The sequence below is a fragment of the Pyrgilauda ruficollis genome, unplaced genomic scaffold (assembly GCF_017590135.1).
Source record: "Pyrgilauda ruficollis isolate IOZ18807 unplaced genomic scaffold, ASM1759013v1 scaffold54, whole genome shotgun sequence".
NCBI classification, from domain to species: Eukaryota; Metazoa; Chordata; class Aves; order Passeriformes; family Passeridae; genus Pyrgilauda; species Pyrgilauda ruficollis.
Window position 1 is genome coordinate 5,072,145 of NW_024527044.1, and position 13,871 is coordinate 5,086,015.

A 13,871-nucleotide genomic window follows, 5' to 3' on the forward strand; every position below is an offset into this window, starting at 1 on the left:
TGTTTCCTCCAGCCCTGGTGTTTTCCCAATAAATGCTTCAGTAACAGACTTGCCCATTTGCAAGCAGGTGTAATACAGTAGCACTGCACAGTTTGCAGCTGCCATTTGACTTGTGGAGCATTTAGCTTTCTCTTAGTGGTGTGATGAGACTCTGATCACCCCTCACTGAAAACAGCATGGTTTGGGAGTCAGAGAAGTGCTCTGACATAAATCCAGTGTGAAGGACACCCTCACCAGTGCTCTTGCTCTGCTAGCTCAGACAATAGGGATACACCTCTAACACCTCCACACCACTGTGCAGACCCAGCGTGGCTTTATGGCTCCCTCCTCCACCCAGCAGACTGGTAGTCTCTGAAGTCTTCACATATAAACCTAATAGCTAATAATCCTTATTTCTGAGGAGGAAAACCGTACTGTGGGTCTCTTCACAGCTGGATTTATGCCTAGCCAAATTACTCTATGTGTGTGTGTGTGTGAAAAGATTAGTGACGGCCGTTCTGCTACAGATAACACCCAGTCCCCCAACTATCAGTCACAAGCAGAACATGTGTTTCAGCAGCAGGGCACAGCAGTTTGCTTAATCTTTTGGATACAAAGGGTAAAAGGTCTTGCTTCCAACCCTTATTGAGTCTGTGCCTCACTCAGGCATTTGTGGAAAGATCTGTGAATCCATTTTGAGCTGGCGCTCCCGTGCCCCCCTCAGTGCGCGGCTCTGGCCACAGCGGTGTCCGGATACAACAGCGTAGCAACAGCTTCAAAATACAGACCTAGGAAATTGTCCCTGCACAGTGATTGCAGCAATGGCAAACACAGTGTAAATAATGCAGGTCACACCGAGAGAAAATTAAAACAGGATTTATTTACTCATTTATTTTTCCTCATATATATTTCATCTTGTGATACCCTCTTTGATGTTCTGAAAACAAGGCTCTTATCCCAGCATGGACTGGTTTTTTCTTTTGAAACATCTCAGCACCTACATTTTTGGAGTGAAAAATGTTTGGATTTGTAAACTGATTACTTCTTGCTGGCCTTGAAAACTTATCTGTGTAGCAGTATTGTCACCTGTTAAATGGATCTTGTCCAAAACAGAGCAATTTGTATGATTCCGAATTGGTTATTTTAGAAGTACCTAAAGAGCAGCTCTACTGAGACTAAGATTTTACAATTGCAAAACAATGCATAATCCCTGCAGAGGAACAGGTGATGATAATATGTCAACTATTTTGGAGTCTGCAAAAGGAAAGCAGCATTTCTGCTCTGCTCTTTGTTTTCTTTAGATATCAAGGATTGGATTTGGCTCATCCCACTGAAGGGGCTTGTGTAAGCCATTAACTATACCTCTGCAGGGTGTCTAGGCTCTTTTTGCAACAAAAAATATCTGAACTAGCATAATGTGATGTTAATTCCTGTGGCCAAGTGCAAGCACCACCTGTAGAGGGAGGTTCCTTGACAGGTCGACTCTGTTCATTGCATGGAGCGGGACCTAATTCAGTTTTCCAGCCACGGGCATCCCCTGCTGGTTTAGATGTCTAAAGGCTTCTTTCCTGGCCTCTGGAGTGTCCCACAGATCCTGTCTCACATATGTTTATGGATTTCCTCAGCTATCCTTCCAAATGCTGCTGGATATCTAGGCTTAGGCAACTGCATCAAGCCATAAACTTTCACTGAAAACAATGGCCTGGCCACCTGAGGTTTAATAAACTGAATACCACCAGTGACAGTTTAAACACAAATCTTGGATGACTAGATTAGACTAGAAGTGAATTCTGGTAATGGACATCTGGAAACAAACGTTGGATTGATTAATTTCTTTTTTCAGACTATTTAATTTCCCTTTCTGTTTCAGTGTCCCCACTCAGCAACAACTGAATTGCAATAGTGATCAAACAATGTGATGTTGAACACTTCTGCTGTTCACTTACTGACTAAATTAGCCAGATAAATTTATCTAATACATTTAATCATCTTTCCAAGACTGAAATCCAGCACTCTTCCTTTAACTTCAGTCAAGTCTTATCCTTTTTTTTAACAGCAATCCCCCATATATGTGTCTTTCAGCTGTATTTGTTTTAAAATGACATTTTATTTCAGACACCACAGTAGAAGAGAAAAGCTAACTGAACATACTGAATTTGAATTCCTAGATACTGCTTCAAACACAGCTTAAGATTTTAATTGGGAAAAGAAAATTTTTTTGTTTCTTTGGGTCATAAGACCCTGCCTTGAATGGAAATTTTTCACTGTGCCACTGTATTTACTAGTTCATTTAGAATTATTCAATGTCTTCTCGTAACTTTGTTTGTGGCTGAAAAGAGACATATAAATATTTTTATGTATTTGTGGCAATATAAAAAATATTTACCACTGTTTTTGTGGAAAATGTTATGAACCTGTATGAAACTGCCTTCTGTAGCACAAGAAAAGGAGGAAGTGTGTCACTGTAAAATGAGTCATTTATTTGTCATCTGCAGGTATGATTTTTATATTTAGATCTCTAGATGATCTTTTTCATATCAATTAATGAAACAATTGTAGGAGAACTTGTACTGTTGGTACATCGTTGATAATGCAAGACATCAGTGACATTGATGACGTTCCAATGACGTGCTCAGGGATAGCTGGGAAGTGAATTTGTCAGTGTACAGGTCTGGTTTCAGTACATCCAACAGTGTTTGAAACCAGGATTTTGATTTAAAAGTGAATTGATTTTCTGTTGCAGGCTCCATGCAGGTGTTAATGAAGTAAAACTCGAGAACACATCTTCTGAGATAAAAATGATTATCTTCCTGCTTATATATTTATAAAAGATGAGGCACAGAAAGGCAGAAATCTGCACACTGACCAAGATAGTTTCTCTGGGGATTCTAGGTAATCTGAAAAAGAAATTCATAGGACTGGATGTGATTTTTTGGACATGAAATTGAGTATTCTGTTACAGCCTCACCATGCAATACTTCATTCATAAAGAAATAAAAGTCTATTTAGAAACTATTACTATTATTATTAATTTTGGAAATCTGTTTCATAATGTCACTGCTCTAAAGGTTTGACACTTTAATTTCCAAATTACCTTTATTTATGTGCAGCTAAAACATCCTTGTTCTTGTGCCAGCATGGTCCATTAGTAGTCATTCATGCATTTGGCTCTTTTAAAAATCAGTTTAGGCTTAGACAACCTCAGATGTTTTGGTGCCAAACCAGCCACTCCTTTTTGTCTCCATTTCTGCCAGTTGTCATAGTAATCCTCTTCTGCACCTATTTTCTTTCTATAAAGGTACCTTTTTTTTTTTTTTTTTTTCCCACAGCTGCATCTTGTCTCAGGTTGCTTCTGCTTTTAGAGCTAAACTAAACAAGCAACAAAAAGATTCTTTTAATAACCTCCTGTTTTAAGATACCTATGATTGAGTAAACAAATTCTATTTGAGGTGAAATATCTATGTTGCTGTGCTTTGGGAGATCTCAACACTGTGTCCCTGTAATTTGAAGGCTGGTTGAGAAGCAAATGGAAGGAGTGGAAGCTTTGCATCTGAAAATATAGGTATTTAATCACTCTTCAGACCTCTGCTCACAGGTATTTGTAATATTTTTGGATTCATTTTAAAATCTAATTGATTAAATATCTGACCAGCAGAAGTGCTTTTTATTTGCCCACATTTATACTTGGTATATAAATATGTTAATCCTTAGCTATAACACTGATACTTAGGATGGCCCCTCATTGCAAGAGGGTCTCTGTTAGCCAGAAATGGCCAGTGAGGTGCCCAAATAATACTGGCAAGTCCTCAGTAAACAGAAATACTAGGAGAACTAATTTAAACTTATAATATTTTCATTTTTCTTAATGTCATCAGAAATTCTTCCTCATTTTAATACACATTTTTCTCACCATTTCAAATAATTTCTCAAAGCCTAAAGTCACTACAAGGTCGTATTTCCATGAAAAGTTACTAAAAGAATAAGCTGGACAAAGGCCCAGTATTAAAAGTCTATTATACCACGTGGCCCGTTTTGAAGAGGCACCAATCTGTCTTCCCTTTCTTTGGTGAGCTGGGTTTGTAAATAATCACAGTAAGTAGTTATGGATTTGTAAATAATCACAGTAAGTAGTTTCCAGTTACACAGTACATAGTTACACGGTGACATAAAAATCACCTCCTTTATAAAAACACCGCAGATTGATTTATATGTACATCATACTGAATGATTGCATCACTTATTGGACTTCATGAGGCACCTCAAATTCACTCATTTTCACCAAATATAGGCAGGATGCTTATCTGTTGAATCAGTAACTTGCTCATGCTCCTAACGCGCTTCCTTGGAGCGCTGGCGCCTTGCAGGAGCCCGTATAAAGAACAGCCCAACTTCAGCGCAGCAAATTCACTCACTTGCCCCCCCCGGGAGATTGCAGTGAGTGAAGTTTGGCCAGGGCAGAGTTTCTGTGCGGCTCCAGGCGCGGATTGGCCCCACACCCGTGGCTGATAACAGCTAAAAATAGCCCCGCTACAAAAGGCCGGCCGGCAGCTCCGCCAGCCTGGCATTCCCTGCTGGACTGCCAGCCAGGCAGGAGAGCGTGCTCTCCAAGTCCCTGCAAGGATGTGACCAAAGAACACCCTGCTGCCTAACTCCACTTAACAATTAACTTGTCAAGACTGCACTGTGTGACTCATGGGGATGGGAACCAAGTACGTTTTATATTAATTAAAAAAAACAAAAAACAAAAAACCCAAAACAGACTGAAGGCCAGATTTTCCAAGCAGATTTTCCAGGCAGAGCGTGACAGGTGGGCTGGTGGAATGTCTTTGGAAATGTGTCCTGTAGAATACTGTGTACAAGAATGTTGTACTTGTGTATATATTCACATAATCACCTGTATGGAGAGCGTACTCCATGACAATGGAGTTCTGAACACTTGGGAAAACAAATGTATTTTCATTTGACAATGGTTTGACTAAGCTGACATTGAGGAGTTCAGGAGTCTATTCTTAGCTTGCTGTTGATTCTGGGGAAATTAGGTAATTTCCTTGCATTTTTGTTCACTTTCAAGCTTTTGTTTTAGGATGTTGCCTGGGGAATCAGTGAGTTCAGCAGCTGAGTGCATTGCAAGATAAATCTTTGGGTGTCTGAAGTCCTTTGGATAACTAAAGAAGACACCAGTGTTGAAAAGTTCCCTTTCTAAAGTCTGGCAAAAGTTTCTTTGACTTGAAAACAGGGTGTAAATGGGAAAAGAATTAGGAAGCATTAAAAATCAGTGTCACTATCAGCCCTATCAATAATAAACTATTCCCACATGTATTACTTCCAGTGACTCTGAGTCCTCCTCTTTGATTTTATGAAGCTTTGCACTATGAATTTTTGTTTTTATGTGAAGATTCCCCTTCATTTTCATTACAGCATTTTAATTTTTTTTTTCTGGTTTACAATAATAAAGTGCAAGGTTTATAATATCTTGGGAAAGTGATAGATGACCTGGCTAACTTACTTTCAGTTTTGATTCTATATACTTAGTTCTCTAAAAAGGGCTATCAATTACCTTTTAATTTGTTGTTTAATTGCTAGAACTCTCATGGCATATAAGAGAATTGCAGAGTGTGTTGGTTTGATAATTCTGTACCCTAAAGTCATCTTTTTCTGGTCAGGAGACCCAGCACAGTCAGAGATGATAGAAACTCCCTCACAGTGACATCCACCTAGTCGAGATGCAGAGCTGAGAGGAGTCAAACCTCACAACACTCACAGCTCCACCCTTCTGAACTCTGCTTTTCTTTTCTGAAGGTCAATTTTCTGCATGAACCTCTAGGCAAGGCTTAACTGGAGAGTCTCGGTTTGCTGCCACCCTCTGCAGGGGAATTTAGTTTCCCTCAACATCATGAAATACCTTTATATATATATTTATTAATTAGTCTGGTATCAACTCTGACTTGCTGCTTGGCTAGAAATGGGTAGAATTTGCTAATAATGAGTAAAGGGGTCCATATCTCATTAGAACTTTTCCAGCTGATGTAGGCCTCACAGGAAAACCTAAGTCCATTTTCTACAGAATTGCATCAGAGTTGTGTCAGAGCAGTGACACTGCAAAGACAAACTGGGCTTTGACATTTTGGTGGTGAGATTTCTCCCAGGTATTGCAGCCACTGGCCAAGGGTCCACAGTTTTCTTATAAAAGTGATACCTGCTACATGCTCTGTGAAAATTTGTGATTTTGGCAAAAGATGGAAATTTTTTGGAAAATCTTCCACTTAAGAGGCAAAAAAAACCCCTTATGTCTTTCTAGTTAGACTGCCCAGTATTCCCAGTTCTGACAGACTTCAACAAGGCACCACTGTTATTTAGACTGTGCTCAGTGCTGAATTTCACTAAAAATTTACTCTTGGTCTTAAGCCAACCACCTTTTCAAGAATTACCACAACCATCTTTCACTTAAGGATGTGGGATATGTTCTTTGAAGTCCTAATGAGCTGGGTTTGCTGGTCACCAGCAAAAATCTGTTAATGTGATGGTTATCAGCAAAAATCTGCTAATGTAAAAGAGTATTTGCAGAAGAGAAGTTCACATCTGTGTTTAACTCACCACCTTGCTTCAATTCATCCTGGTTGTTTGCATTAACTCTGCAGTGAAAGGGGTCCTCAAGCAAAAAAAAAACCAAAAAAACAACCAAACCTAAAATGGAGTATCACCAAGTCAGCTTTAGGTGCTGCAAGATGTTGAACTCTTACTTTCAAGTTCTTAAGAAGAAAAAAAAGAACAAAGAACCCACCATTCATTTAATAACAGCTTGAGGTGATGCACTAAGGCGAGTGAGCTGGCAAACTTTGTGGAAAGTTTATCACAGAAGTACCAAAAGGTGAGATGAAAAATGAATGAAGGCAATTTATTAAGGAGAATGGAAGGGTTCTTCAGTTCACTGCGAGGTTCAAGGTCAGCCAACTGCATTAACCGAGGCTAGCAGCACTGCCACTGACCAGAGGCATCACCATTGCAGAGGTTAAACTTTGCTGCCACAGAGGGACGTAAGGATGTTGAGCCCTGCTATTTCACACTGATCCAGTGTGAGTTTATCAGGGAGAAAAAATCCAGAGGCCCTTTTCTTAAGCCAAACAGTACCTACACTGCAGAGGATTCTTGAAACCCACAGTGCAGATCCATGCACAAAACCTGCCATGCAGGTACTGCTGCCAGTGTGTGAACCCATGGGGACTAGCCTGAGTCATGGCTAATTTCAAACTGAGCTGCTGAAGGCTTCAACTTTTAGAAATAATGTGCATCAGAACACAGAAAGTAATTTCAGCTCTCAGCCAAATTGTTTGCTAAACAACAGTGTGAAACACAAATGTGTCCAGTGAAATCAGCAGCAACTGTGCATTCTTTGAGCCTTAATTCCTGGGAGCAATTGAAGCCTAGCCTGAGATGTGCATGAGTTGTACATGCCATTTTGAACAATTTCTGTAAATAATAATTCATAAATCAGGATTAAAGTAGTGTATTGTGTGCTGATCTTTTGTTTGGGGGGGGATTTAATCCTAGTTTGCATGTTCGTACTTCAAATCTTAATTAATTTATGATAAGAAGCATACAAAGAAGTGAATAGAAATAATCTAAATAGGGACTTGCATGATGAGTTCCTGTAAAGTAAGACAGGAATAGGCATTACTTACTCTGTTTGGAAGTAAAATAATGTAATTTTAGTTCTATGACAGTAGTGAGTCAACATCAATGGGTACATGACAATAACCTGGTGCTGTTTTTCTTCACCACACTTGATAGCATGGAGAATTCATTTTGAAAAGCAAGGGCTGAGGATTTCCACATTTCTCCTTTTATCAGCTGCATTATCCATATGGCTCACAGTTTGGGACAATCTGTCATGCTCTCCATTGTATCTCCTACAATACCACTTTCCAGAGCAGTCTCAGTCCTGGTTGGAAGTATCTTTTGTTTTTAATTGACATGTCCGTTTTGGAATGATAGTGAAATAAACCACTGCCCTCTAGAAGCCTCTGTACTGAATGCAGCATCAGGAGATGCTTTTGTACCTTTTCAAAGTCACTTCCTTACAGATGGGTACCTAAGTCTGTCTTTATGTGAGCACTGAGATCATAATCCATAATGCAATCCCTCTTCACACTGAACAGCAGGTTCAGTTTTTCTCTTCAGGTTCTCTCTTGAAGGTGTTAATGCTTATTAATGTTACAGCAAAGTTTGATGCTCTATCCATGTGAAAACATAATTATATATAAAAATAATTCCATGGTTTTGGACTAGAACTTTGCAAAACTCCAGTCTGAACTGATTCATTCTGTTAAACAGAAGAGTTTCAGCAAGATAATTTTAGAGCTGAAAGAATGCTTTTTAATAAAAAGATAAAGGAAAGTTGCTGTAGCTCATGGCTGTGATGGATTCATAATATCTGGGGGTGGGTATGGAGGGTGTTACCTCAAACTGGCCAGCTAATAGAGTGCAAAGTTTTCTGGTTTAGGCTTTTCCATCCCATTTATTGGAACATCCAGGCTGCATAGCTGTTTTTGTATCTCTTGATGTCTTTTCTTCCATTACCTTGAGTGTGGGAAAATTTACAAAAAGGAACAAAATCACAGTTTTTCCATCAAACCAACACATTTTGAGGTACTGTACATCTTTACAGTCAAGGAAAAGTATCTGGTCACCGAGTGCTGGCATGAGGCTGATGAGAAGAGCTTTGTTTGTCCTTGCATGTCTTATACATTTGGGGAAGGGAACAGACCTGCTGTCTGGCCTCAGATATCTGAGACAAATATTTTGATTTTTCTGAATTTCAGACAAGAAGTTGATGGTGACACATTGTAACTCAAAAGAAAATAAAAATTACAGGATTGATTCCTTGCAGTTGTTAACTTGTTACATGTGTTGCATATCAAAACTACTAGCATCCAATAAATGCAATTGGAAGTTGCCAGTAATTCAGAACTGTCTCTGGAAGAGATGTTTCCATAACCCATTCAAACTACCCTGACTGCTGCTTAGGTGTGGGGTTTTTAGACAACTAAGTAGTTAAATAATTCCCTGGTAAAATCATAGCCCTTAATACCATTTACAGCATTTACTGCAGCTGCACCAAGCTTTTACATCTTTTCATCACAATGAAAAATGTTGTCTGTGTCGTTCAAAACGTGCAAAACCTGCTCTGATGGAAGGAGCTGGATGGAAGCACTGGGGGATGGATGTGCCTTGTGCTCTGATCCTTCTTGGTAAGGTAGCAGTGTGCTGGAGAACTGATAGAGTTTCATTCTGGATGCTTGGCCTCTGCTTCACCCCCTCGGGACAAATCTTTGCTGGAAGTGAAGCCTGGATCAGGCCTGTGAAAGCTGATAGTGCACCAGGGTTCACCTACAATAGAGTCTTACATAGGGACGTGGCTGTTCCTTTTCTAAAGCCGTCCTCTTCTTTTATTAATGGGATGATGTGCTCATATTCATTTCTATATCTCATAAACCTCAAACTATAATGACTTGGCTTATGAGGAGTTCATAATTCAGTGTCTAATGTTCTTGTGTGTAACTCAAAGCCTCTGCTACTTCTGACTTGTGAGAAAATGATAGGCCAAACTAAGTGACTCATTCTTTGCAGTAAAATGAGAGTGTACTAATTATTTATCAGTATCTTACCCTTAATTTGGCTGAAGAAAGAGCTGATTTCATAACATACAAAAGAGCTGTGTAGACACTAAAAACCATTATAGTCATAAAGGTTCCACCCAGATGTAAGTGATAAGTCAGTTTTATATGACAGAAAAGCAGTAAATGCATGAATAGATTCCTAAAGCAGTGCATATAGATATATAGATATATATATTTTTACTCCTACTCACTGCCTTCTACAATGTTTATCCTAAATTCAGCTTCCAGAATCTCTTTTTCAAAAAAATCAGCATTATATGAACAAGTTATGTTGTCTGTTATGTTTGGTCTATTCTAGGGATTCCATGGGGGTATTTTTGTAAAGCAGAGGTTTTTGTTTTTTTTGTTTTTTTTTTTTTTTTTTTTTAGGTGGGCTGGCTTATTCTTTCCATGGATACCTAAAAGCACAGCTGGAACATCAGATGTGTGGTATTTACTCCTCAACTTCTGTAGCCTCTGAGCACCCCATATCAGGTCCTGGGGCAGGGGGTGAGGTAGAAGCAGATGGGGAAGGCAGCTTCCAGTGGCAGCACTGCCCAGAACACCCTGAGCCAGGTGGGATCTGGCCCGTCCCTGCAGCAGTTTGTATCTGGGTTAGGATGGAAATGGCTGCAGGGCACCTTTGCTCCTTTGTATTGCAAAGTTTCCCTTCTGCTTTGCTGAGCCTCAGCACAATAATCTTCATCTGCAAACTAATTACTAATTATAACACACCACTAAACCCAGACAGTAATTGGGAGGGAAGGATTTGAATGTCTTAACACGTTGGGTGTCTACTGAAATTGCTACATCTAGAGTTTGACTTTCAGAAGTGCAAGGCACACACAACTACTGGAGTGAGGGATGGCACATGAATCAGGCTCTAAAGCCATAGCTCTCTTCTGCTTAAAAATTACTGCAGGATTTGTCTGACCTTTACATGCTTATCTCATTACCCTGGGCTCAGTGGAAAAAATTAGACACTTCTAGGACATATTTTTTCATTCTAAAATAGACATCTAAATAGGTCACAACTTGTAATACATCACAACTTGTAAGTGCTGATGTTTGGAAAGCTGATTTTATTTCTACCCTTTGGTTTAGCATTAGCAGCATTACCTTATTACTGTGCTCATAGCTGGCAGTATCTTCTCTTCCAGAGCCAATGGTCCTGGGATATAACTTGTTCAAACCACTTGCCTATATCAAAACAATGTTTTTCAGTGAGGCTGGAGCTACAGGTAACCTCAGTCAAGATGATCCATTTCCTATTGTTTCCAAGAACCCCTATTAAAGAGAAATTATGTCACCACGAGGTGCTAGAGCAAAACAACTTTTCTGCAAATCCCAAAAACTTATAACTGTATAGTTAATAATGCATTGTTTAGGGATGCGTTTCAGAGATACGATGATTACTCTTAAGTTTTTGGCAGACTTTTATAACTGTAATGCATAATTACAATGCAATGATTCTTTCTGCCACATGTAAGTACACTTAGCCCATGCCCTTGGAAACTTGCCGGTAGGCTTAGGAATAAATTCTACTCTAAATGTTTGGTAATTAATGTGCCTAGTCCAAAAATTACATGTAAAAATTTGAAATCAAAGGAGTAATAACACTTAATTCTCTTATAGTTAACCTTCTAGTTATTTGAATGAGTGCTAATTAGATCTAAAAACCATAAGCATACTTTTACAGTAATTATAATGATGATTATGTTGTAATTACAGTTGCAACAGCATAATGAGATTTACTTGTTAACCATTTCAGTCCTTCATGTAGTGCACATGAAGCAGCTGTTGTGGGAAAATTCCCATGGAACTTACCCAAAGGGCCATGGAGGTGTTGGCTGTGACTGCTCTGGAGCTGTGTCAAATGCCTACAGAGAGAACTGGAGGTCATCACAGAAGCACACAGCTAAGAGCACTATCAGGAAAGGCGAGTGTTTGATCATGTGAAAACCCTCCCCAAAAGGCATCTCTGTGTCAGAAGGGGAAGTAAAACTGCTCATGTCTGGCAGCGTGAGCTGCCAACAACCTGTGAGCCAGAGCTTTGGCAGTCCCGAAACAGGGTTGGGGCAGAAGTGTAGGAAGAGACTTCCTGAGGGCAGGAGGACACAAAGTCCCTCCAGGCAGGGATGGGGATGAGGAGGAGGTGCCATTGACCCCTTCACCTGTGCCTGCTGTCCCCTCCTGTGCCAACACTCCCTCCCTTCGTGCCTTTTGGCTGCGTCAGGACTTTCTATAGGTGCCACCTCATGCTCAGGGCTGCTGTGCAGTGCCCTCTGAGTCACGCCAGGAATGCAGGGTGAAGGAAGGGGAGTAGGGATGACAGCAGCATGTCAGCAGCAGGCTGAGGCCCTTGGAACTGTTCTCCCATGCTCCACCCAGCAAATCATGGCCCTTCTGTCCCCCCTCTACAACCAGCACCCCGAGGGACATGCTGAGAAATAGTTAAGGGACCCAAACATTGCCGTTCCTCTGCTCCTGAGCTCCATCAGCAGTGGTCACATCACAGGTGCTTCTCTCACCCGAGCACTCAGTTTTGGCTTCTGTACCCCACACATGGCGGGGGCTGCTGAGGCAAAGCTCTGCTTTTCTTCCCATTCCTTGACTGATCCAACAGCAGTGCACTGGCTCCTTTTCTCTTACCTTTCTTAGCAATAACAATATTAGGACTTTGAACAGCTAGAGGCAGGACAAACACCCTTCAGAAAAGCAGAAAAAACATCACTGTTGCTTAAAGCAACGAAACCGGCCCGGCTGCAGGAGTTCCTTCTTCCCTGTCCCTGGTGCTCCCAGCTGTAGAATGAGGGAGGGAACCACAGAAACGCTGAAAACAGGGAAGAGCAGAATTATTTGTTCAGAGACTGATCCTGCCGTAGGTACCAGGAGCTTGTCTCCTCCCCTATGAGTTTAACCCCACCCTCTGTTTTTTTATGCTCTGGGCTATTTTGGGCAGGCAGCGAGGGCTGCAGCTCTGACAGATGAGGATACTGTACCAGAGCACAGCAGCACTTGTTGCTCTGAAGAGCTGCCGTAACAGGGACTGCTCCTCTGCTGCCTGCCTTTTCTTAATTATTAATTTAATTGCCTGCAAACTTGTTTACTTGCTTCCGAGCTTTATCATTACAAGTGATGTTTTAACAGCTTTGTGGGAGCGGTTCAGAAGGGAAACTCACACGCCGTGCAGTTGAAACCTCCTTTTGCCACTTAATATCAAGAGATCAGCCGGTAGCCTTGGGGGTGAAAAATGACAGACTCTGTTGCTGCTAATGGGGAAGGGAAGGACCCTGAAATTGAGCTCTTTGTGAAGGTAAGTTGCGCTGTGAACTGGACACTGGTGTGACTCTCAGATCGGCTCGGCTTCTACCGAATAATCAAACTTTAATTTTCTGGCGCCGAGTGGAAGCGGTGCTGTGACAGCCTGTTATCTCCTGCACACACACTCACTCTGCTTTCTTCTTCGTGACATTAGAATTAGGTAATGTTGTGGAGGGAGAGGCAGAGTTCCTGTGTTTTATTGTTAATTCTCTCCCCGTGAGTTTGTTCTGTTATTCTTAGCCTGCTGCCTGCAATGTACTGTGTCCTAACTTTAGACTTGAGGCTGTAGGCTTCAGGTTTTGCTCTCTGAATCCTGACTTTCTTTTCCATTTTTGGGAAGAGCTGGGGGGTACCAGGGTTTGGTTCCTCAGCAGAGGCTGGCAGGTCTGAAATGCTTATGGACCATAAAACAATAAGGTTTGAGATAAGCTGTCAGTCTTCTGATTATATACTGCAATACTTCCTTTTTTTTTTCTTAAACTAGTAAAAACTTAATCAGTTTTTACTGTCAGTTTCCTCAGACTGAAGCTCATACTGATTTTATAGAAGGGTAACTGAGAGCAGAAAGCAACTTGATGAAAATATAGAAAAATTACTACAGCTTTTGTGTGGCAGGGTTTCAGAATGTTTGAAGTTGTGTATGACTGTTGGTCTTGGGCTGTGAAAACCTTACCATTAAAATCAGTGGCATGGTTGCAACCTGTGACACATACAACCTTATTAATAGCAAACTTCATGCAAACTCTGTCTCAGTGAAGAGCTCAGATTTTTTTGATGTTCAGAGTGTTTTAAGGCCTCTAGACACACTGAGGCTGAGATCCCCTATGCCCGTGTAAAATCATGGACTGGCTTGGTTTGGAAGGGACCTCAAAGATCATCTTGTTCCAATCCCCCTGCCACAGGCAGAGTCAT

General features: G+C 40.8%; 1 protein-coding gene and 1 long non-coding RNA gene across 5 annotated transcripts in view; one reads left to right on the forward strand and one right to left on the reverse strand.

The window, feature by feature from the left end:
• Positions 1-902: 902 nt before the first annotated feature.
• LOC121360867 lies at positions 903-12,520 on the reverse strand. Of its 4 annotated transcripts, none has more exons than XR_005956259.1 (4): positions 12,288-12,520; positions 11,463-11,515; positions 10,755-10,922; positions 903-2,876 (listed from the first exon to the last, which is right to left on the reverse strand). It is a non-coding gene; the product is annotated as an uncharacterized LOC121360867 (long non-coding RNA). The 4 variants fall into 4 exon arrangements; XR_005956258.1 differs by having other exon boundaries at positions 10,755-10,835; positions 12,288-12,519; XR_005956261.1 differs by lacking the exon at positions 903-2,876 and adding an exon at positions 8,437-8,556.
• Positions 12,521-12,612: 92 nt separating this feature from the next.
• The window catches only part of CLIC5 (chloride intracellular channel 5), a 59,192-nt gene continuing 57,933 nt past the window's right edge, over positions 12,613-13,871 (forward strand). The window contains exon 1 of the mRNA XM_041480991.1: positions 12,613-12,951. Coding sequence (XP_041336925.1) covers positions 12,889-12,951 — 63 coding nt within the window. The 5' untranslated portion in view covers positions 12,613-12,888. The remainder of the gene's footprint in view (positions 12,952-13,871) is intronic.